Source organism: Otolemur garnettii, unplaced genomic scaffold (assembly GCF_000181295.1).
Source record: "Otolemur garnettii isolate 467f Iridium unplaced genomic scaffold, OtoGar3 scaffold00092, whole genome shotgun sequence".
Classification (NCBI taxonomy): Eukaryota; Metazoa; Chordata; class Mammalia; order Primates; family Galagidae; genus Otolemur; species Otolemur garnettii.
The window spans coordinates 6882531-6905473 of NW_003852487.1; the positions used below are offsets into that span (position 1 = coordinate 6882531).

The following is a 22943-nucleotide window of genomic DNA, read 5'->3' on the forward strand; positions in this document are numbered from 1 at the left end:
GCTGATGAGTACACCTACAGTCCACCCTAGCAGCTCCATGACTCACTGAAGGCACTGCCGCCTCACCTTCTTGGGCTACCAAACCCATCATAGCACTTGGAATCACCAGCTCACTCCCACTCCAGCCTCTTTCCTGCCCTCACCTCCTGCCCCTCCTCTGGTTTTACTTAAGACACCAGGTAAGAGTAGTTTCCTAAGGCCCCAAAGCTCTCACTTGGTCATGGTTCCAGTTTCTCAGCTCTATCTGTATCAGCGGTGCCAACCCACCTGGGTACTTTCTAGCTTGTCAGCATCTATATAGGGCTGGAGGGCATAAGTTTGTTTTCATAAGACCTAACATAGAGGATCCTTAAGTCAAAGCTTAACAAATATTTGTGGGCTGGATACATTTGCCAGATCTGGGGTTTGCAGGGATTTGCATTTCTTTTGCACAAGCCCTTCAATAAGACCGAGGGCCCCACTCTTGCTGAGGAATGGAGAGAGAAGCCTTGGTGCCCACACAGCCCTCCCTGACTCCACCTCTCTGCTGCCGCCTCAGCCCACGGGCAATTCTTCCAAATTTCCCAGGAGGCTACCTGGTTCTTGTCCAGCTCACAGTTCTTGTACTCCTGCTCGCCCTGCTCCTGGAAGGTGACAATGACGAAACCCACGAAGATGTTCATCATGAAGAAGGCAATGATGATGATGTAGATGATGAAGAAGATGGAGATCTCCACGCGGTAGTTGTAGATAGGGCCCTTGTCTTCTGTGTGGGAGTCAATGGAGCGGTACAGCAGCCTGCAGGAGGAGACAGGCCCAATAGAGGGCGCTGGAGGAGCAATGGCACCACTGGAGCGATGGCACTGCTGCCCTGCATGTCTCTGGGATGGGGGTGCAGGCTCTAGGCCTTGTGACCTTGAGCAAAGCGCTCAATCTCTCCAAGACTCAGATTGTTCTTCTGTAAGAGGGAGACCATAATACCTGACTTTCCTTCCTTGCAGGGTAGTTGATATGACGTATAGGAGGGTGTTCTGACACTGTCAAAAGCCATTTAAATGTAACATAAGTCATGGACATTGATTTCAAATACTGAAAATATTGGTAAATATTGAAACAGCTTTGCAAACTGACATGGACTCAGAGGATGTTTGAGGGAACATAAAATAAATCTGTCTGAGAGCAAATATCCAGGTAGATAAAAGTACTGATGTGACACAAGCTTGTTCAGGTCATCAGCAGTGGTTTGTTTTGCACTTAAGCGGTTTACAAACGCATGCCATTTGCTTGGGTCTGGGCTGTGCTCCACGAGGCCTGCTGCTCTCCATGGTCGGGGATTACCTCCTCCCTCCCTTGTCACCCTGCACATATTTGGTGATTCTCTAGATATCAACCACATTTTACCCTATGATAATGGTGACTCTCATCTAAGATCCATGCTCTATTGTTGACTAAGAAATACTTATGGACTTTTCTGATTTTCACATTGTAATTTCACTGGAATGCATATGGCAGGAAAAGCGGGTGTCCATGCAAAGATATATGGAGCACCTGATGGATTGCTGCTGGGCAGAGGTATCAGTGTGCAGGGTCCACAGGCAGGTCTGGGCATGAGTACATGACCTCTGCAAAGGGGCTGGGGCTTACTTCCCACTGTAACTATAGGCAAGGCTTTCTCGAAGGAGCCAGGGTAGAGACTAACATTAACAGAGACAGCTCAGTTGTCTTCATCTGTACTGAGTGCATGTTTGGACTGGTCCTCTCAAATCCCATGGTGGTCAAAGGGTCCACACTGAAAAAACTCTCCCTGTGCCCCATTCCCGGGTGCCACTGAGGGAAGACCCGACATCGTGGCTCTTGCTGAGGTTAAAAAGAGAGCTTAAAAAAAAGCTGTGTATTTGTGGGAGTTTCTAAACTGGCTGGGCACAGCGGCTCATGCCAGTAATCCTAGCACATTGGGAGGCTGAGGCAAGAGAATTCCTTAAGGCCAGGAATTTGAGACCAGCCTGAACAACACCTTGTTTCTATAAGGAAAAAAAATTATCTGGGCAAAGTGACACAAGCCTATAGTCCTAGCTACTTGAGAGGCTGAGGCAGGAGGATCACTGGAGCCCAGGCTGTTGCAACACTCTCGTCTGGGTGACAGAGCAAGACCTTGTCTCAAAAAATAAAATAAAAAATGGAACAAAATGGTAACAACTTCAGCAGTGATGGTGGCCTGCAGGTGGTTTTAGAAATAGCCCCTCATTGACTGGGGAGGATATGGGTAAGTAGAACTATGAGAAAGAGGGTGGGATAGTGACAGATATTGATACAACTTGAGGATGGGCTAGAGGACCACAGTGCTGGGCCTCTGATGTCAGGGGACGAGGCTGTGGTCTGCACACTCACTCTGGCCACCCCTCGAAGGTCGAGACTGTGAAGAGGGCCATCATGGCCGTCAGGACATTGTCGAAGTCGAACTTGCTGTTCTCCCAGCTTCGGGTCTGGATGATAGGGTGGTCAACCTCCCCGTCCTTGTATGTGATGTAGTTACCCCTGAGAGGAGGAGAAGAAGTTAGTCCTGGGCTCCTCCATCTCTCTGCACTCTTGCCCCACTTGTTGTCCCACCCACATGCTGCTGAGAGGAGACTGGCCAGGTTTGAGCCTCAGAGTGCTAGCCATTTGGAAGACCCTCAGTGGGCAGAACCTTCAGGAACAGAAAATGTTACATGTCCTGTCAACAAGAGCAGATGACAAATGGGTGAAAGCCCCAGTGCCACTGTGGTCTGAGAAAGAATGAGCTTTCCCGACCTCCCAGGATCAGCCAGCCAGGGCACTGGCTGTCCTCCCACCTCAACTCACTTGCATTCTGCCTGGGTCTGCTTGGAACTGTCTGAGCAGGTGTAGAGCTTCCCCTGGAAGGCAGAAGAACAAAGTGTTTAGAGATGTTCATTAATCAATCAGTCAATCAAAAAGTAATTCCTGAGCATCTCTACAGCCTGGCACAGTGCAAGGGACTGCCGGCTGCAGTGCAGAGTCCAGATGGGAAGGATGTGACTCACGCAGAGGGAGCAGTAGCACACATAGGGGCTTAGGGCTGCAAGTGCCATTGAGATGTAGAAACGGAGAGCTCCAAACCACGGAGGCTGGACTCTCTAGGAAGGCCTCGTGAGGAAGGGAGAGGCAGAGCAGGGGTCAGAGAGATGAGCTAGATGAGGACACCGGTGGATATTTATATGGTAGGCTGGGAGGAGGGCTGGGGAAGAATGCTTTAGGTGGGTCTTAACCTCAGAAACCTTAACTGCTTAAGGCAGAAAAGAGCAGCACCCAGAGGGTGCACTGGCCTGCTTGCACTGGGGCCTCAGTAGGAGCAGAGGAGCTGGCTTAGGTAGGCACTGGGACTGGGCTGCGCAGGGGACATGGGAGGCTGCTCATAATAAGTGACCACTGCAGGTTTTCAGCAAGTGACCCACACAGAGGTTCCAGAGGGTGAAAGTCCCTCTCCTTGCTAGAGGGAAGGATAGGCAAAGTACAGGGGTGAGGAGATTTCTGCTTAGAGGGCCAGGCCCCCTTCCAGTTGTGCCCTCTTTTGGTCAGGGAGCTTGAGTCGGGCCATGCACGGAGGGCACATCCATGCCCAGTCTGACCCACTACTGCCCTCTCTGTGTTGCACCCGCCAGTCCCCTTCCTGGGAATTTTGGTAGGAGGGGAAGGCAGGAGGGCCACACGTCAGAGCCAATGCCATTACCTTGAAGAGCTGGACCCCAATGCAGGCAAACATGAACTGCAGCAGAGTAGTGACGATCACAATGTTCCCGATGGTGCGGATGGCGACAAACACGCACTGAACCACATGCTGCAGGAGAAAGGAGGTGGGGAATGTGGGGATGAGGTTTCAGGAGACTGCTGCAGCCTGAGCTCCTTCAGCCAAGCCTCGAGCTCTCCAGGGAGGTAGCACCGCAGCCCTTTGCTGCCAGTGAGAGAAGTCAGGCCAGAAGGCAAAGCAACCTTCCCAGAGGAAGCCATAGGCCTTGAAGCCACAAAGTCCCCACTGGACTAGGTGACTGCAAGGACAAGAGCCTGTCAACTTTCCATTTTATCATCGGGAGTGCATTACCACCTGGGAAACTGGGTTCATGTGGGGATCCTCCCTTTGAGTTTCACTTAGGAACCAAGTGTCAAATGGTTGCCTCTGCAATTATTGTGTTCATTATGGGACCAGCCATGGAGACTGACCATCACCCCCTTCCAGCCCAGCCCTCACCTCCGCTGCGCCCCGCTAACCAACAGGCTGGAAGATGCCGGCATCTTACCTTTAGCCCCTTGGCCCTATTGATGGCCCTCAGGGGCCTGAGCACTCGCAGAACTCGCAAGATCTTCACGACATTGATGGCACTGGACCTGGGAGGGAGAGACAGGGCAGGGTAGTAAACATCTCCTGTTTCTGGTGGAGCAGGAGGACAATGTGCTGAGGTGGGTCCTGACAGGTGACTCCAGGCACACCTGAGAAGAGGTAAAGTCTGTTTTGGGGACCTTCCTATTCTGGGACCATTCTCTACTCCTGTCCCACCCCGTAAGAACCTGCAGCTTGCCTATGACCCTGCTTGTGAGTAAATAACATGAAAAGCAATTCACCATGAGTCATTAGCAACCTAATATGCTACTTATGGGAGCATCTGTAGTGTCAAAGAAAGGAGACTCAGCAAGGCAACCTGAATTCAGACCCCAGCATTGCCACCTGCTGGCCAAGTCACCAAGGACAAATTTCCTCCTAGCTTCTGAGCCTTAGTTTCTCCATTTGTAAAATGGGGCAGTAATCAGCTCAGAAGGTGGCTGCAAGGATTGAGTGAGAATTTTGTGTGAATCACTTAGCTGTCTCTGTACCTGGCACATATTAGGAACAGAATAAATGGAAGCTTTTATTCTCATGCCTGCTGAAGATATCATTGTACTTAAACACTGCACTAACAGGGGCTTGTCAGGCTTTGTGACTAGAGGTGGTGAGTATGGGGAGGAGACTTTTTGGTGCTCATCTCCATTATATCTGTATGCAGAATCTACTCTGGCTCATAGTACATTCCAGACTCCAAGAAAGAATGGTCTCTGCATCACAGGCTCCACATACCTGGGAGGCCAAGGCCAGGCTAGAGCTTCTGGGAGCCTCAGGTGACTGCTACTCCCCAGGAGAATAGGAGCAACGGGGAAAGGCCTGCCACAGGCCCCTTGGCAGGATGTAGGGATGGTTTGTGGAGTTAAACATGCATCCCAAATGGGGCATATTAACCACCTAGGTTGGTGAGCAACTCTGAAGTACATTCCATGTGCTCACTCATTAAGATATCCTCCTGAGCATCTAGACAGTCTTAATAGCTATTATTTGACCTGAAGAAGGTTTGCCACACCAGTAAGCCCTGATCTCACTCTGCATGGGCACAGCGACTTGCTCAAGAAGAAGCTTGTAGGAAGATGTAATTTCACTCGTGCACGCTCTTTCATTCCGAAAGACTCAAGGGGCACATGTATCTAGCACTGTGTCCCTTCCCATGCTGGGAGGGCCTCAGGTTGCCTTAAATAACACAGAAGTGATTTAAAGGTCAGGTGGGGAAAACATAAGTTCAAGAGAAGGAATTCCTGGTTCAAGGTTAAATAATGGTTTAGCAGTGGCAATCGGATTAGAATCTAGGTCTGTAGACCCTCAGGAGAAAAATCTGGAGTAATACAATTGATGATCACAGAGAAGGGTCTCTCTCTCTCTCTCAAGGCTCCTCCCCACATGATTTCACTGATCAAGAAAGCCCCCTTGGGAAGAGAGGTCCAGGAACCCAGGGACCTATGTCTTTCTCTGCCGTCAGTGTGACCTTGAGTAGGTCTCATCATACTCTGAACCTCAAATTTCCCATCTATAAAATGATGTTAACAATACTTGCCCTATCTACTCCACAGTCTGTGTTTTGTGAGGCCCATGGAAGAAGGTGTGTGGGAAAGTGCTCTGGAAGTTGAAGTGCAGGATTAGCATTATCAGCTTTTAGAACTTGGTAGAAACTAGTAATCAGATGCTTTTAAACCTGCACCCTCGGCTGTATAGGGAAATCACCTAGAAAGCTTTTATCACTTCTAAAGCCCAGACTGTATCCCAGACCAATTAAGTCAAAAACTCTGGGAGTGGAAGCCAAGAAAATATCTTTTTTTTTTTTTAAAGCTACCCAGGTGATTTATTTCACTGTGTAGCCAAGATTGAGAACAAGTAATCTCTCCCACACAGGAAGTGCTTTAACTGGAGAGAGAAATGAGAGGGCAGGGGAAAGTGGACCAGGAGGTCAGGGCAGACCATGGCCATAGCAATAGCAGGCTCTTGTCTGCTCGCTGAAGGGCAGGCAAGGGCACACAATGAGGAGGCAGGAAGGTGTTGGTGACACCCGTTTCTGAATAACATGGCAAAGCCCATGTATTTAAATATATCACTGCTGGGTCAACATGCCCCAGGTGTCACAGCATCGAGAACATCTTTTACAAGAAGTCAAAGCCACCGTGTGGTACAACCTCAGAGGCCCAGACACATTCCCTCACTGTGGTGGCCCTGTAGGGTTGGGTTGTCCTCTCTGACACTCATTGCTAGCTACAACCCCCCCCCCATCTTTGGCTGAGAGAACCCTACTCACTGGATGCCAAAGGAGATGAGGGACACGCTGACCACCAGCAGGTCCAGGATGTTGAAGTAGTTCCGGCAGAAAGAGCCCTTGTGCAGGAACGCCCCATAGGCAGTCATCTGGGGGAGGCACAGAGAAGCCTGAGTGTGAGTGGCCCCTGCCCAGCTCCAGAGACCCACTCATGTCACCCTTCCCTCCCACAGCATCCCTTGGGTAGGCCCCAAGTACTGTTCTGGGGGAACAGGAAGGACCAGAGAAGGAGATGCCATGCCAAGCAACGGTTCTGCAGCCATTCACGCACCACCAAAGGACCCCAGCTCAGGATGCATAAGTGGCTCCTTCCACCCCCAGACCATGCCAGACTCTTCAACCCCATATTAAAGCCCTTTCAGATGGGTGTCTGCCACCCCTAACTGTCCACTGCTCCTCATCACAAGTCCATGCTCCAGACCTGTGGGCCCTTTGCTGATGCCAGGCTAGGATTCCCTTCTGTGCATCCTTCCCAACCTCTTCTCCAAATTCTCTTGTCCTCTGGCCAGCTGAGAGCACTAGGCATCTGCAGGAGGTGGGGCCATGCCCAGCAGGGTGTCCAACCACTGAAAGTCTCCTTATTTTAGACAAACTGGGTGCTTTCAGTTTTTCAACCATCAGCTAGTCCCTTGGTAGAGGGCCTAACAACAACTCTGGCAATTGGCAACCCTAACCCTCCACTTCCCAGCCTCAAGGGATGTTTATGATCTATGCCAAATATTTGGACTGCATCTGGGGCCCTTTAAGGGCAAGGGCTGTGTGTTCAGAAGAGGGGTGTGGGTACAGTGGCTAAGTGCACCAGCTCTGGAGCCAGACAGCTTGTGTTGGAACCCAAACTCTATCATATTTTATTTGAGTGACCTTGAGCAAGATATTTAACTATTCTGTGTTCAGTTCCTCATCTGAAAATGAGGATAACAACCATATCTGCCCTATAGGGTTGCGAGCATATGGTCATATGCAGACACTTAGAACACTACACTGCGGATAGTAAGCTCCATGTCAGTGCTGGCTGTCACTGTGGCTTGGATTTGAATTCTGGGCTCTTCCTGTATGAGGCAAGTTCTGTTTCCTCATCTATAAAGTGGGGAGGGAAGGCTCATCCAGAAAAATGACACAAAAGTCCTTTGAAAACTTTAAAAACGAGAACACATGAGATTACGGTCATTGTCACAAGACCTGACTGTGATTACCTCCCTCAGAGCCTGTTACAAAGCTGTGCGCTGTGGGTGCTCAGCCAATACCCTTTTCCAGTTTGCTGACTTTAGTAGGGGCCAGTGGACACCCAGGATGAGGGTGTGAGAGGCCAGGATGGTTGAGAGACTGAGAGTGGCTCCCTGGTCATCTGGGGTTCAGTTTATCTCTTTGGAATCAGAGCATGTCCAGGGCAGTGTGTCCGCAGAGCCATTCAAAACCAAACACAGGAAGAAATGGGCAAAAATAGCTCTTACAACCTAATTCTTTCCATTTATCTCTTATGGCAGGGGGTCCCCGGGGACTCATGCACCTGTGCTCTGCAAAAGTTTTTAAAAGTAGGTACATAATACAAAAAGTTGCAGGGGAATACAGCTCCCCTGCTCTCAGAGAAGACCTGGGAACCCGAGACTGGACTTGGGTGGTCCACAGCTCATGTTAACCATAGAGTTCTCTGTTCCTACAAAAGGTCTAGCACCTTCTCCAGCCACCTCATTGTCAGTCTTAGGGACTTGCTCTTGGCTTGGATCTTCTGAGACCACTGATGGGTCCCAATAGAGCCTATGCTTATGGGGGAAAGTGTGGTTGGAAGGCTAAACCAATGGGGCGCAGAGTGCCACTCTCTGTCTTCTGGCATTGAGCTCCTGTTTTGTCTAGAGGCCCTAGAATGAGACCAGCACTTCAGAAAGTGCATGTGGGTTGGGGACAGGCACCCAGGCAGGAACAGAGGAATAAAGGCCATGGGAGAAGGGAGAAGTGGAGAAAATCATCTATGGCCTTTAGGACATCAGAAAAAGCCAGGCTCAGGTACTCAGGGCAAAGTGTCCTTCATTTATCCTCTTTTGCTGATTGCCACTCCTAGTTATGGATTCCTAAATTCTAAGCCTATTGCTGGGCTATTTCCATCCTGAGAAGAGGACAGGAATGGGGCATGGGCTCATTAGCTCCCTCAGCTGGGAGGGCAGGGAACCCCTCTGTCCAGCCTTGAGCAGCCTCACCTTTCTAGGCAGCTCTTCTAGTCATTAAAAGTATCTCATCTTTTGTAATTTCCATTCATTGGTCCTGATTCTGTCTCCTCCCTCTTCTATGCGACCATCCCTTGCATTATTCAGGCCAAATACTGTGGTCCTACAGGACTTTTCTTTTTAGGGCCCAACACCCCCAGGTCCTTCCTGTTCCTTGGGCTAAATGGACCTCTCGGACGGCCACTGTTGTCTGTGCCACGGCACAAGCTGGGCCTTCAGGCCACGAAGAGGGCCCGTGGGAAGGAGGTGCAGGGATGCACCACGGCTGGGTTTGTACTCAGAAGCACAGGGAGTGCAGAAGAGAAAAGATGGAGGGGTGGGATACAGGGAGGGAAGGACTTTGCCATGACAACACTGGCAGAGACCTTGTACTTCTGCTTGTATGGCAATCTGGAAGGAGAAAAAGCACCATTGAAATCCACAAGGGGAGCTCTGTGGAAAGGTTCTGAGGATTGGGCCTCCTTGGCTGTCTGTGTGCCTCCCTGTGGCTGATGTTCAGGAATCAAAACAGGTCACCATGGAAAAGGGGTCTCACTGCAGGGCATTTAGTGCAGCCACACAACTCTTGGTTCCTGCTCCCCATCTCCAGGAATCGGGGCCTCGTCAGATCTACCCTCCCTGAGGAGAAGAGGGAAATCTGAGCCATATAGTCTTGGTATATATAGCTGGACCCAGGAATGGAGGCTAAGGGTCTGGGCAACTGAGCTTCCTGGGACAAGGACACAGTGGAAGGCACACTGAAACTGTCCCACTCAGTTGGTGTCTAGATGTGGCCAAGCTGCCACAAAAAAGGGCTGGCCATAACATTTGTTGGAGTCTCACTGGCTGGCACAAGGTCAGGTGTGGGTATTGGCCTGCATCAGACATGGTAATGGGATGATGAGGGAACTGAACTCCTTGCGAGCGGAGCGCCAGGCCAGCCTCCTGCGAAGGAGGCTCAAAGACTGAAGCATGGCTTGAGAGCCTTAACCCTTTTGTCTGGGGTGATGGTGAAATCTACTCCTTTACCTGAGGTCTCAGAACTCACAATTTGAATGTCATGAACTGGTTTGGTAATGGTGTGAGGCTCAGAATTACACTGGAAAACTCAGAAGTACTCTCTCTCATCCCAAGATTGCTCAGAAGTAGGCTCTACCTGCTTTGAGGGTAGCAATGTCACAGCCGGTCCCTAACCAGAGCCGAGCGGCAGGTGGGGCCAGGCCTGGGTGCTTAGTCCTCTCAGCTCAGGCTCTGCCCCACTGTACCCTGCTCCCCAGTACCACTTCCCTCCCTCATGCCTCAGGCAAGAGGCACAGGGACGAAGCCGTTCAGTCTTAGAAGTGGTCTACCGCTGCCTGCTGAAAGCCCTCAGCTGGGAGCCTGGCTCTAGCCCTTGCATTAGGCCCACGATCACTGTCACACAGCCCCCACCCCAGCTCAGACCTGATGTATGCTGCAAAGCCCTGAGGGAGGTACTGAGGATGGGTATCCACAGAGTGGAGCCAAAGCCATTCTGTCCTGCCCCAGGGGTTTTCTCCTTCCTGAGGACATGTGGCATTTCCTTGGGGCAGGGGGGGAAGAAGAGTTCGACATGGGGGCCCATGTCAGTTAACCAGAGCTGGTGTGTGCAGGTGTGTGTGTTATGCACAGCTGCAGGACCAAACCAGTGACGTGACAGCATCAGTGTCGGCACAGCCAGCTGCCCATCCCTTCTAGGCCACAGAACGCTCAGTGATGGCGAGGGGTGGGGGCAAGGACTGTGGTGGGGTGGGCAGCTTCTGGCTTCTAAGCCTGGCTGCCAAAGTACACAGCACAAAGTGAGGGGCTCTAATTCTTCCAATTTCAGGCTTGGGAGTAAAAAAAAGAAAGAATGAAAGAAACAGGAGAAACGACACAGCCAGACAGAGCAGAGATAAAGAAAGAAACAGAGAGGATGCATTGCCCAGGGTGCATTACCTTAAGGATAATTTCTAACGTAAAGATACTAGTGAAGACATAGTCTGCATTGCCTAGGATCTGAAAAATAAGCATAATTGGATTAGTGGCTCTGAGAGTGAAGCCGACACCAACAGGAGCATGTGTGTTAGCAGCAGAGGGCGGCAGAGAGCTGGTGCTGGCGGGGAAAGGCGTAGGGGGAGAGGGGACTTTACCTTCAGAGCAATTTCAATGGTGAAAATGGTGGTAAAAACAATATCAAAATAAAACAGAATCTGTAAAACAAAAAGGAACAGGGCAGGGATGGGGCGGGGAGGGAGAGAAGCAGAGTGGGAGGGAAGGTCAGTGGATGTTCACTAGGAAGGGAGCCACGCTTTGAGGTGAGATGCACGACCCGCGAGCTTCTCCACACAGACACAGATGGAAACGGGGCGGGGGCGAGCAGCACACACACACACAGCAGCAGAGGGGAGCAGGCTAGCTTCGGGCGTCTTAGCTGCCCACACAGTCCCCCAGTGAGTGAGGGGGGGCTTCCAGACCAGGCTCAGCTGGTACTGGGTCTGGGCAGCCTCTGGTCGGATGCTTATCTCATTAATCCAACTTACTTATAAACTCAAATCAGAGCACTGGGATACTTGTCAGAAGAGCAGGGAATGGGGCTGTTGTTTTTACAGGGAGATTTAAAATGCTTAACTCGCATCAGTGTGACCAAGCTAGGCAGCTTCTGATGTTGGGAGAAATCTCAATTGGGCCTGTGTTCATTGGACATGGAAGGAGCATTGGCTAGGTGAGGTCTGCCCAGGCTGAGGACTGGCTCCAATTTCCTGCCTTATTACATCTCAAACAATGGACCAGGGATTGGGCCAGTGCCCACTAGGCCTGGTAAGGCACCTCTGGACTGAGAAGGCTCTAGGACCACCAGCAGCTGGCCTGGGTGCAGCTTCCCAGGTTTTAAGTTACTGCAATTAGGTTTTAAGTTACTGCAATTCTTAAACTAGCCTTTAATGTTGTTCACCAGAGCCTTGGGTGGGTCTTCCAATTTGGTTTTGCTCTACCAAAGACACCATGCCTCTTATTAATATAAGTTTTGTGATTGGCACCTATTTGCCAATGCTCCCCTTGTGGTCAGAGTACGCTGGGAGCAGGGCAGCAGGTTGGTGGCCATGCTTCTGAGTTTATGGGGAACTAGAGCTCCCCTGGGCAGCATCCACAGGGCAATGAAAGTCCTGAGTGTTGCCAACTATCAAACCAGCCTGAGGCATCTGTGGCCTAAGCAGTCTTGTGGTCCTCAGATGGGTTTCTATCAAAGCCCTGTCCCTTAAAGAAATGTTTATGGTGCATCTGGTGATGAGATTTGGAATAGGGCTCCTGATGGGGCAATGACATCAGCAGCAGAAGCTGAGGGCCCAGGAAGGGTGCAGACAACGACAGGCTGTGCATACGTGGTTCCTGAAGGAGGTGTGCTGGACAGGGTCCTCAGCAGCCAGGGAAATGCTGCTGAGCAGAATGAAGAAGAGGATCAGGTTGGTGAAGATCGTGTCATTGACGATGCGGTGGCACTGGAGGCGGAACCTGCATGGGAAGGGAGCGAGCAGGAGACAGATGTCAGGAAAGACAAGGGAGGCAGATGCTGGCTCCCAGAAGCCTTTCCCCCCAGCTCCTCCTGTCCGCTTGCCAAAGGTGCTTGTAGGTTTGGGGCATGGCCCTTAAGCCTGGAGTCTGAGAGCTGCCAGGTAATGACAACCCCACCCACCAACCCACCTGATGCACATCTCTCCAGAGCTGGGCTCCAGAGCACTTTCAGGGACAGACATCTTTGACATTTGGAGGGTTACATCTAAGGCTGCTGGGAGGCTCTGAATTTCCAAATACTGCTGTGATGTTAACAACTGGCTTTTTGGGGGGGCCTTGTTTTCCCTATTATTGAAAAAACTCACTTTATGAAATTCACTTCCCTCTTCATGCACAGGGAACAACAGAGCTACCTGCAGATGTGCATGCTGAGAGGACAGCTCAGGCTGCTGTCTGGCCAGGTGATCTGCTCCTGTGCCACAGCTTAGGCGTAGTTCAATTTCACACCTCAGCACAGACAGAAAGAACTACTGATGTGGGCCACTGGGTACCCACTGATAGCCCTGCAAATGTTAGCCCCTCCAATATACCAAGGTACCTTATATACCATCTTGACAATAGTAGAGGGAGGAAAATATGGCTGCTGTTAACATCTTCCTCTTACAGACAAAGACACTGGAACCCAGGAAGGAGGGGCTTGTCTAAGACCTGAGCCTGCAGTGTGGGCAGTCAGAGTGTAAACCTGGGCCCCAGACTTCTCTCCTGGCATAATAGTTGATTAAATGCTCTGAGACATCCTCCTGCAGAAGCACCAAACTTTATAAAGGACAGACTCTCTGAGAAGATTCTAGTTTCATGAGAATTAGGAGAGGTCTGCAAGGATCATCCCCTTCAAACCAACAAACCCACCCACCCACCTGCCCACCCACTGAGCTGAGGTCTGGATAAATGCAGCTTGTGGGCAGAATTGTCCAAGGGCAGGTGCTGTCAGGAAACTACATTTCAGGCTAGTCTTGAGGTGGAGCAGGGGAGCCTGGGACTCACAGGCTGAGCTAACACCCCCAAGAGGCATCCAGAGACCTCTCAATCCTACTTCAGTTTCTCAGGACCCTCACCAATGAAGATGAAGCATTGAGGTCAAAATCAAACACCATTAAACACACCAGAGGACAAGCCACCGAGATGGGAACTCAGATCTCCAAAGACTGCGGATATTGAAAATACTAGACACAGAAGATAAAACAACTATATTTGAAAGATTTGATAAAATAAAAGACTCAAAAACATAGAGGACGAATCATCACAAACTATTATTAGATGTAGACAGAGGGAGCTGAAAAATCAAGCCACAAATAGAGATGATTGGAATGAAAAACTGTAATGGTCAAGATAAAAATAACAAATTAAACAGTAACATAGATAAAGCTAAAAAGAGAACTAAGAAACTAGAAGATACATATGAGGAAATTGCTCAGAATGCTGAGAGACAGGAGGTGAAAGATATGCATGGTATCTGAAGAGGGGGGAGGGCAGAATGAGAAGGGCTAGCTGTGGATATCACCTGGGGAGGAATTGAGAATTTAGGAGAGGCAATACTTACAGATAAAGGCTACAAATTTCCAAGAGCTGAAGAAAAATACAAATCCACAGATCTAGGAAGCATAACATATTCTAAGCAAAATAAATGGAAATAAATCCATGCCTCAACACATGGCAGTGAATCTGCACAAGGCCAAAGGCAACAGAAGTTGTTAAAAGCAGCTATACGTAGAGGTTAAGTTACTTGCAAAGGACTAACAGTTGGAATGACAGCTGACCTTACAGGGAAATGATTATCTTTAATGTGCTGGGGGACAGAAACTGTCAATCTAAAATTGCATACACAGCAAAACTATCTTTCAAGAACAAGAAATGAAAACAATTACAGATCAGTAAAGGGCAAGTGAATTTACCATAAAGCAACACGAGGAACTTGTAAAGAATATACTTAAGGAAGAAAGAAAATGTTTGCAGAAGTATAGAGCAAGATGCATAAAAAATGGTAAGTTGTAAGTAAATCCAAATACACATTATATATACATGATGATCATGATGATGATAACGACTAACTCATTCAGTTAACGATAAAGGTCAGGATGAAAGTACTAATCAACGGCATCATGTAACTCAAGAAGAAATGAGTGAGTTAAGATAGTCTAAGGTCTGCAGAGGCTGGCGTGGATGTGGAGAGAAGGGAACACTTTTACACTGCTGGTGGGACTGCAAACTAATACAACCTTTTAGAAGGAAGTATGGAGAACCCTCAAAGAACTCTAGCTAGACCTCCCATTTGATCCTGCAATCCCATTACTGGGCATCTATCCAGAAGGAAATAATCCTTTTATCATAAGAACACTTGCATTAGACTGTTTATTGCAGCTCAATTTACAATCGCCAAAATGTGGAAACAGCTTAAATGCCCACCAACCCAGGAATGGATTAACAAGCTGTGGTATATGTATACCATAGAATACTATTCAGCCATTAAAAAAATGGAGACTTTACAGCCTTTGTATACCTGGATGTTAAGTGGAACACATTATTCTTAGTAAAGCATCACAAGAATGGAGAAGCATGAATCCTATGTACTCAATTTTGATATGAGGACAATTAATGACATGGTGGGGGTAGGGGAGGGGGAGAGTAGAGAGAGGGAAGGAGAGAGGGGGGAGGGGTCTTGGTGTGTGCCACACCTTTTGGGGGCAAGACACGATTGTAAGAGAGACTTTATCTAACAAATGCAATCAGTGAAACCTGGTTTCTAGTACCCTCAATGAATCCACAGCAATAAATTAAAAAAAAAAAAAAGATAGTCTAAGGTCCTTCTGTTGCACAGGAGGTTTACGATATTGTTTACTTCACATTTTGTTAAGCTAAACAGACTTAGCAATTTATCAAGGTTCATCATCAAAAGAATAGAAATAGAGCTTACATGTTTTAGGAAGTAAAGAGAAAAATAAACAGATTTTCTGATTCAGAATCCAGGATTCTTTTCCCTAAATGAGTGCCTGTTTATATAAGCTTCAGGGAGCTGGGAGAGTCCCAGGCTGCAGCCAGAGGTTCAGGTAAAATACAGGCTCTTGCTGGGGCTGTATCACAGAGAGAGCAGAGTCCCTCCATCCCCACCATTTCTGCCCACCTGTTGTTGGGACTGAAGATGAAAAACGCACTGGCTTCTGGCATGGGGACTGCCTTCTCCTTCAGGTGCAGCTCAGAGAGTGGTCGTGGGCGGGGGCCGACAGGCATCTCTGGCTCCTCCTCATCCTCTTCTGTAAGAAGAACAGCACTGTTAAATAACTCCACCACGCCCACCTAATTTTACCACTGTGCCACCTACTTGCAGAGACATTCCCACTGGCAGGAATCAAGACATCACTGTGTCTGAAAATGTAGGGCACCAACCAAGACAGACCTTCTGCTCTGCCCACCGTGGGTGCTCCAGGAGCCCATCTCCATTAGAAAAAGTCTCCTCTGGCTCGGCAGCTAAGGCACCAGCCACATACACCTGAGCTGGCAAATGTCAGCCCCAACAATGACAGCTGCAACCAAAAAATAGCCGGGTGTTGTGGTGGGCGCCTGTAGTCCCAGCCACTCGAGAGGCGGAGGCGGGAGAATCGCTTAGGCCCAGGAGTTGGAAGCTGCTGTGAGCTGTGATGTCACAGCACTCTACCCAGGCTGACAGCTTGAAGCTCTGTCTTAAAAAAAAAAAAAAAGAAAGAAAGAAAAGCAAAAGTCTCCTCTGGCAGTCCATAGAAGGTGGATTGTAAGTACAGTCACCAACTTTTCCTGATCCTAGTTTTAAAACTGAAATGTGCACATCCCAGAGAACATCCCAGTCCTGGAAGACTGGGATGGTTGGTTATCCTACTTGGAGGGCACTAGCAAAGGTGACCAGGTAAGGCCAGGGCACTGTCAGGTGTTACTCATCTATCAAGGCTGTGGGTGGGGGAAAGGGCGTGTTAGTGAGCTTGTGAAGTCCCTTGAAAATAACCCCATCCTTGGAAGTTCCAGGAATTAAAAAACCAATATGTTCCCAATTTCTAAAACTACAGATTGAAACCATGTGCTGTAGAGATGACAGGACAATACTGCTTAGATGCTAATAGCGATTAAAGAAGTTCCTTTGTGCTCCTGGCCACAAGTCAAACAGCTTATTCCTGTTCCTGCAAGCGCAGTGCCCATGGGAGGAACCACTGCACGTCCTGTTCTGGCCAAATGCATTTAATAATGTTCAGAGGAGGAAAGGTGACAGCACAGGAGTTATAAGCATGGACTCTCCAGCCAGATGTCTCTGTCCAAGTCTTGGTTCTGGTTTTTCCTGGCTATGGGCATTTTATTTAATCTCTCTGTGCCTCAGTTTCTCCTTCTAAAGTGGACTAATAATAACAGTACCTACCTGTCACATAGGGACTGCTATGTCAGTGTGGGTGGCTTCTATTTCTATCCTAGGCATTGTGGTGGGCGTTAGTCTGTGTAAGACAGACTAAGCCCAACATCTTTCTCCGTCTGACCCTCACCTGCTATCGTCCCCTAACAACTGCCCACTTGCATCAAACTATCTGAACACTCATCGTGGGGGGCTGAAAAGCATCCCTCCAAACTTGTGCTCATTTAGAATGTAACCTTACTTGGAATTAGGTTCTTTACAGATGTACTTAGTCATAATGAAGTTGTAATGAATCTAATGACCGTTGTCCTTGTGAGGAGAGACTAAGGGATACACAAGCACGTGTAGGGAAGCGGCCAGGCGGAGACAGCGGCAGAGATTGCAGCCATATAGACACAGGCTAAAGACTGCAGCAACCACAGAAGTTGGGAAGAGGCAAGCGAGGATTCCTCCCTAGAGCCTTCCAGGAGGACAGCCCTGCTGATAGCTTGATTTTGGACTTCCAGCCTACAGAACTGTGAGAGAATACATTTCTGTTGTTTTAAGCCGCCGGTGTGTGTGATTTGTTCCAGCAGCACAGGGAAGCTAATGAGCTCACCCTGTCCTTGCCTCCTGCTCTCTCTCCCCCTGCCCGGGCTACTCTGCACTTCCCTCTCTGCAGAGCTGGCAAGGTCCCCCTATCAGGGCAGCTTTGTCCACCCAGCTTTCCTGAGTACCTGGGCTCCAGGGAATGACCTTCTTGGGAATTCCAGCCTCCAGTGCCATGGATGCCTGATTTTAAGTGTATCTGTCCCCCTCTCTATGTGCTTAAACCCTGGAGGGAGAAACCACGCCAGCACATAGGAGCCCTCATTTCTTGGTGATGATTAAACTTCCACATCCTTCATAAGGAAGGGGATTTTGCAAAAGATGAGGGTCAGGTGGAGTCTGTTGCAGAAAGACAGTTACAGGAAGCTCATCCTATGGACCCAGCCAGGCCTCTCCAGGCCCTCTTTCCTCTTGTTAAAAGGAAGCCAGGTGGTGCAGGGCGGAGCTGTCTGGCATGGAAACCAGATCTTCATCAAGCACCAAGCATTTAGGGACCCAAGCTCCTCTGGGGACAGGCAGAATGTGGGCATCAATCACATCCTTTCCCTAGGGCAATTAGGGCTGACCAGTAAGGCAATTAATGTTCTCCACAGAATAGAGGCACAGATGAAGAGCTGTGTGCAGGCCAAGAGTTAGAGCTCTTTTGGAACTCACCCTTTGCAATGTTAAAGAGAAATCTACTTAAAATAGAATAAGTAAAACCAGAGTTGGCCTAAATCACGACGTAAGTGAAATTTAATTGAGAAGGAACTTAAATTTCTGGCTAGGTGTTTGTTTCCTTCTCAGTTTTGCTCTAAAGGACCCAACCCTCTCTTATTCATGGCAATTTTATAACACGTAAGTCTGTGGTTATTTTAATTATCTATGTGTAGAGAACACCCCATTTACTAGACTTGCGCTATTCTAAGCTCCTGGTGAAAGATGCTGCCTATTCTTTCACCTGCACTGTCCTGCCGCTCTGTGTAGGGAGTTCTCCCCAATTTCCTTTCCTGGGGAGAAGCCAGTTAGCTGGTCCTCTAAGGCACACACCAACTGAATCTCAGGCATAATGCTGAAGAGACAATTATTGCTGAAGGACAAATACATTGATAAAGGGATAGAAATTTGATAGCATGTGAGGCTCTGCATGCATTATGGGTAGAAAGGGGGCTGACAGATCAGAAAGCTGGGGTAGAGCTCATGTGGGGGTGGGCAGTGGAACCACCGGACTTCCACTCCCAATGCCAGTAGAACCCTTAGGGGTCTTTATTTTCTTATTTCTGTTCTTGGAGGTTTGGAAACAGCATGGGAGGTGAAGTGGTGCTGCACTTTGGAGTTGCTGCTGCTTTTTGGCCGGGCAGGTCAGAGTATTCAAAAGCAAAACCACCCTAGAGCTCTGCCCCACTCCCCACCCACCCAGTGCTTGGCGACTCTTGCCCCTTCCCAGTTGATGTCACTCTCACCTCTGTGATTTTGCTCAGGGTCAATTAAAATAAAAATGTTATTTGCAAACATCTAATGTCTGCAGAACCCCGAGCCCAAGGTTGAGAACTCAAAGCGCTTAGTGTTTCTAGCGAGGTGCACCAGTCCGCTAGCAGCTGAAAGAGGAGGCTTGAGGGGAGGGCTGGACACCCAGGGTTCGGCTGCAGTGAGCAGGTCGGGGATGCAGTTTATGTACTGGGGATGTGCTTCTCGATTGCTCAGTAAGAAAACCTCAAGGCCACCCTACATCTCCCCACTCTCCCAGCATCCACTCCATCGGCCTTACCTATGAAGTGAATCATCTCAAGCCCGACCACTTCTCTGCATCTCCAGAACCATGGCCCCAGTTGCCATGGTTTCTGCCTGGACACTGCACAGGTCTCCCCACCATCCCATGCCTTTTGCTCTCATGATAGCTAGAGGAAGTCTTTGAAGTGGTTAGTTGGGCATCAGATGGCGGCTCTCTACGCACTGGACCAGATCCAGTCTGTGCTGGGGTCTCCAAGGCCCTGCCCCTTTGGCCCTGCCCAGCTTCCCAGCACTGTGCCTCAGTTCTCTCTGCTGCAGGCACAGAGACCCTCCTCAGACTCTAACACCCCTCTTGGCTCTCCTTGTCCTTGGACCCTGGGCAGCCATCAAAGCCTCCCCCAGAACAGTTGGTACTGTGTTATTCACTGTCTGGTATCATTTTTTTTAATGTGTACTTGTTAACTTTAAGTCCTTGGTGGCTCTAACGAACAAGTGAATACGCATGCAAATCAATTAATAAATTAAATAAAAGTAGAATTGGCTTCCACTTCTCTGGGCACCATTCATTTCTTCCTGGTGAGCTGAGGTTTCTCTCTGCTTCAAGGGTGTACTAGTCTGAAAGCCTAAACTATCTATGAGTGTCTGAGATTAAACAGAGAGGGAAGGACTCTAGGGCTGGCCCCCTTGTGAGAATTAGAGACAGGCTTCTCTTCTGGGTGTTGTGGTCACTCTGGGGCCAGCAGAGTGCAGGCTGGTGTCCACAATTCCACACACCTTTGGGAGCAACGTGGATAGAAAACACAGCCACCCCGCAGGGAGGGCAGACGAGGTGAACATGGCCACACGTTCCCTGGCATCAGCCCTTTTCTCTCTTGAGGACATGAGCTGGAGGAATGCTCACCAGTGCTGCCCACCAAGGGGCATCTGTGTGAACCAGGTGCAGGAGCTCAGCCCCAAAGGGGCAGGGGTCAGGAGGACAATGGTAGATCAGGCGGAGGAGAAGCAGAAACAGGAGACTGCCAGGTGCAGATGACAGCCAAGTGCCCTTCTGCTGTATTTAGCATTAAAGCATCCAGGAGATGACTTTAGGAGCAAGCAGGGGAGGGACGGACAGGGACAACAGGGAGACACAATGTAGCCTCCAGGGCTGGGGAATGTGTGGAGTCACCAGCTTTAAAAGGATAGTGTCCTGGGGCCTCCTGGGTGAGAAAAAGGAAACTGGGGATGGTGAGCAAATGGGGGCCATGGGGGTGGCTTCAAAGGCCTGAGTCAGGGGTGGCAAGAGCCTCAATCAGCCACAGACCAGAGGTTTCAAGCCAAAGGTAAAAAGATGCATGGGACCAAGGAGAACAAGGTCACGTCTGGAGGAGGCCAGAGAATCCAGGAAAGGGAAGAGCTTTTGAAGTGGAAAGCACCAGCATCCCAGGACTCCACAGAACCACTGGGCAGCTGCGTGCTGGGCCAACAGGGAGGCTTTTCTAAGATGGCTGACATGGTGACAATATCATCATTAGTCCTTTTTCCCCTGACATTCTGTTTGATTTCATTAGTGCAACAAAGAATAGAAAGTATATCACTTAAAGAATAATACAATTGGAGACTCCTGTTGTAGATGCAAGAGGTTGTATCTGCCCAATGGCCATGCAGAATAAACAGGTGTGGGCCTGGCTGCAGCTGGGTGCACGAGTGTGTGGGAATCTCAGATCCAGATCCTTCCTGCTGTGTGCAGGGAGGAGGCCATCTGGGGACCTGGCCTGTGTGGGATGGACTCTTTGCAATATCCAGAATGGTCTGTTTTATTAAACTTAAAATCTACACAGGAGTAGAGATATTCCTACAGCAAACCTCCATAAACCAGCTTTGACAACCTTTTTTTTTTTGTTGAAATAAGGTTTTACTCTGTGGACCCAACTCAAGCAGTCCTCCTGCCTCAGACTCCTCAGTAGTTGGGACTATAGGCACCTGCTACCACACAGTTAATTTTTCTAATTTTTGTAGAGATGGGTTCTCACTCTTGCTCAGGCTAGTGACAAACTTCTGGCCTCAAGCGATCCTCCTGCTGTGGCCTCCCAGAGTGCTAGGATTACAGGCGTGAGCCACTATGTCTGGCTGACAACTTTTGATATTTTGCTGATCTTGTTTCATTTATCTTCTCTGCCCTCATTATTTTGCTGTGGTTGAAGTACTTCAAAAGCAACTTCTAAACATTTTAGACTCCATCCAGAAACATGTCAGCTTTTAAAAACAGAACTACAAAAATATTATGCCAATTAGATTAGCACAAATTACCTAAAATCATTTAGTTCCCATTTATATTCAATTTTCTTCAATTACCTTGAAAATATCATTTTAAAGTTTATTTGTTCATTCAGGATCAAGACGGCATCTTCCCATGGAACTTCCTTAATATTTCTAATAAGTCTTTGACATTCTGTAAGTTTCCCCCCACCAAGAAGAGTCTTTAAGACTTTAATAGGCTTAGTGCCCCTCTCATGGAAACACCCTTCCTGCTCTTTCCATCCCCACCCCAGGAAACCACACCCGATTTCCCCTGTAGGAAGAGGGAGGCGAGGATGGTTCCACAGAGAGGCTGCTTCCCACAGACAGCAGAAGATGCCCATTAGTGTCCTTGCAGATCCAGCAGAGAGTCAGTGGAGGGAAAGTGAAGGCATGGTGGTTCTCAGCCGCCTAACTTGGTAACCAACCCCAATATAGCCTAACCTCCATGGAGAAGGGCGCTCAGTAAAATCAACAGCCCCTCCACAGCATGTTATTGACTTCAAGCCTGAAGCTGGTGATCATATCTGCAATTCTAGGTCAGAAGAGGCAAGCCCAGGGCTTGTACAGGGCATGGGATTTCAGGAAGCAAGGGAAGTGACTCTTGGAGGGAGGACCTTTGACATTAAAACCCTCTAAAAGGAGACTGCCTGCCAATTTACGTATCGGACAGACGCACAAGCCCTAGTTGGTGGGTTAGAGCTCTTTTATAAAAAGTCCTGAAAGCATTTTCTAAAGCAACAAGTGGGACATCTGTGTCGGCAGCTGTCCCTGCACTTGGTACTGCCTCCTGAGCAGGGGCAAGGCAGACTTGGGATTTGCTGTTATTGCTAAGTGGGCATAATGCCGCAACATATGCTGAACTAATACATTATATAAGTTAATAATGATTTCACATGCGATATAATAAAACCTTAAATGTGTACAGAATCCAGCTTGCAAAGGTTGTAAAAGTACTGCTCAAATGTGAGTTCACCCAGATGGAAACTGGCAATGCTTAAATGTAGAGATAGAAGACATTTCCCAGTGCAAGGAACTTGTCAAGGGACACTGGAGCCACCTGTCCCTAATATATGCTACTCCCATAGGGCTCTATAATTCAGATCGCCACCTCCCACCTCCCAATCTCAGTGTTAGGCAAGAGGACTGGTACCTGCAGTTTCCGGGTTGGGATAGGGACTCTTATCCTCATTTTCATTGGGCTGGAGGTCGTCCATGTTAATCTGGGCAGCCAAGGGGGGAGAAGGAGGAAGAATCCATTTAGGTACGTTCCACAGTTTTAGAGGACAGGAGAAGCCTCCACCAGTCTGCCCTCCCTGCACCTGCACCCCCAGGGACTTCTTCTCCATGGGGGGCTGGCCTGGGAAGGCTGAGCCTCCCTCCCTCTGGCCTGGCTCCCACAGCTCCTGGAGGGTGGGGCTCCTCACCTTGGTGGTGGGTGGAGACTCTCCATCAGCTGTAATTGATTTCAGCTCAATCTTTTCTTCCTTGGCTTCCTCCACAACTGGTTTCTCCACCACCTCTTGTTTCTTCTCTGGGCTGGCAGTCCTGGCCGGTCAGCAGGAGAAAAGCATAAATAGTGTTCATGGGAGTGATGGGGAA

At 49.0% G+C, this 22943-nt stretch overlaps 1 protein-coding gene across 1 annotated transcript in view; it reads right to left on the minus strand.

Annotated features, from left to right (window-relative positions):
- The window catches only part of CACNA1C (calcium voltage-gated channel subunit alpha1 C), a 559438-nt gene that overhangs the window by 90141 nt on the left and 446354 nt on the right, over window positions 1-22943 (minus strand). The window contains exons 16-26 of the mRNA XM_023516536.1: window positions 22769-22889; window positions 22489-22564; window positions 15519-15645; window positions 12211-12340; window positions 10984-11043; window positions 6618-6724; window positions 4272-4359; window positions 3707-3814; window positions 2821-2873; window positions 2368-2514; window positions 576-777 (exon numbers count right to left, since the gene is read on the minus strand). Coding sequence (XP_023372304.1) covers window positions 576-777; window positions 2368-2514; window positions 2821-2873; window positions 3707-3814; window positions 4272-4359; window positions 6618-6724; window positions 10984-11043; window positions 12211-12340; window positions 15519-15645; window positions 22489-22564; window positions 22769-22889 — 1219 coding nt within the window. The remainder of the gene's footprint in view (window positions 1-575; window positions 778-2367; window positions 2515-2820; window positions 2874-3706; window positions 3815-4271; window positions 4360-6617; window positions 6725-10983; window positions 11044-12210; window positions 12341-15518; window positions 15646-22488; window positions 22565-22768; window positions 22890-22943) is intronic.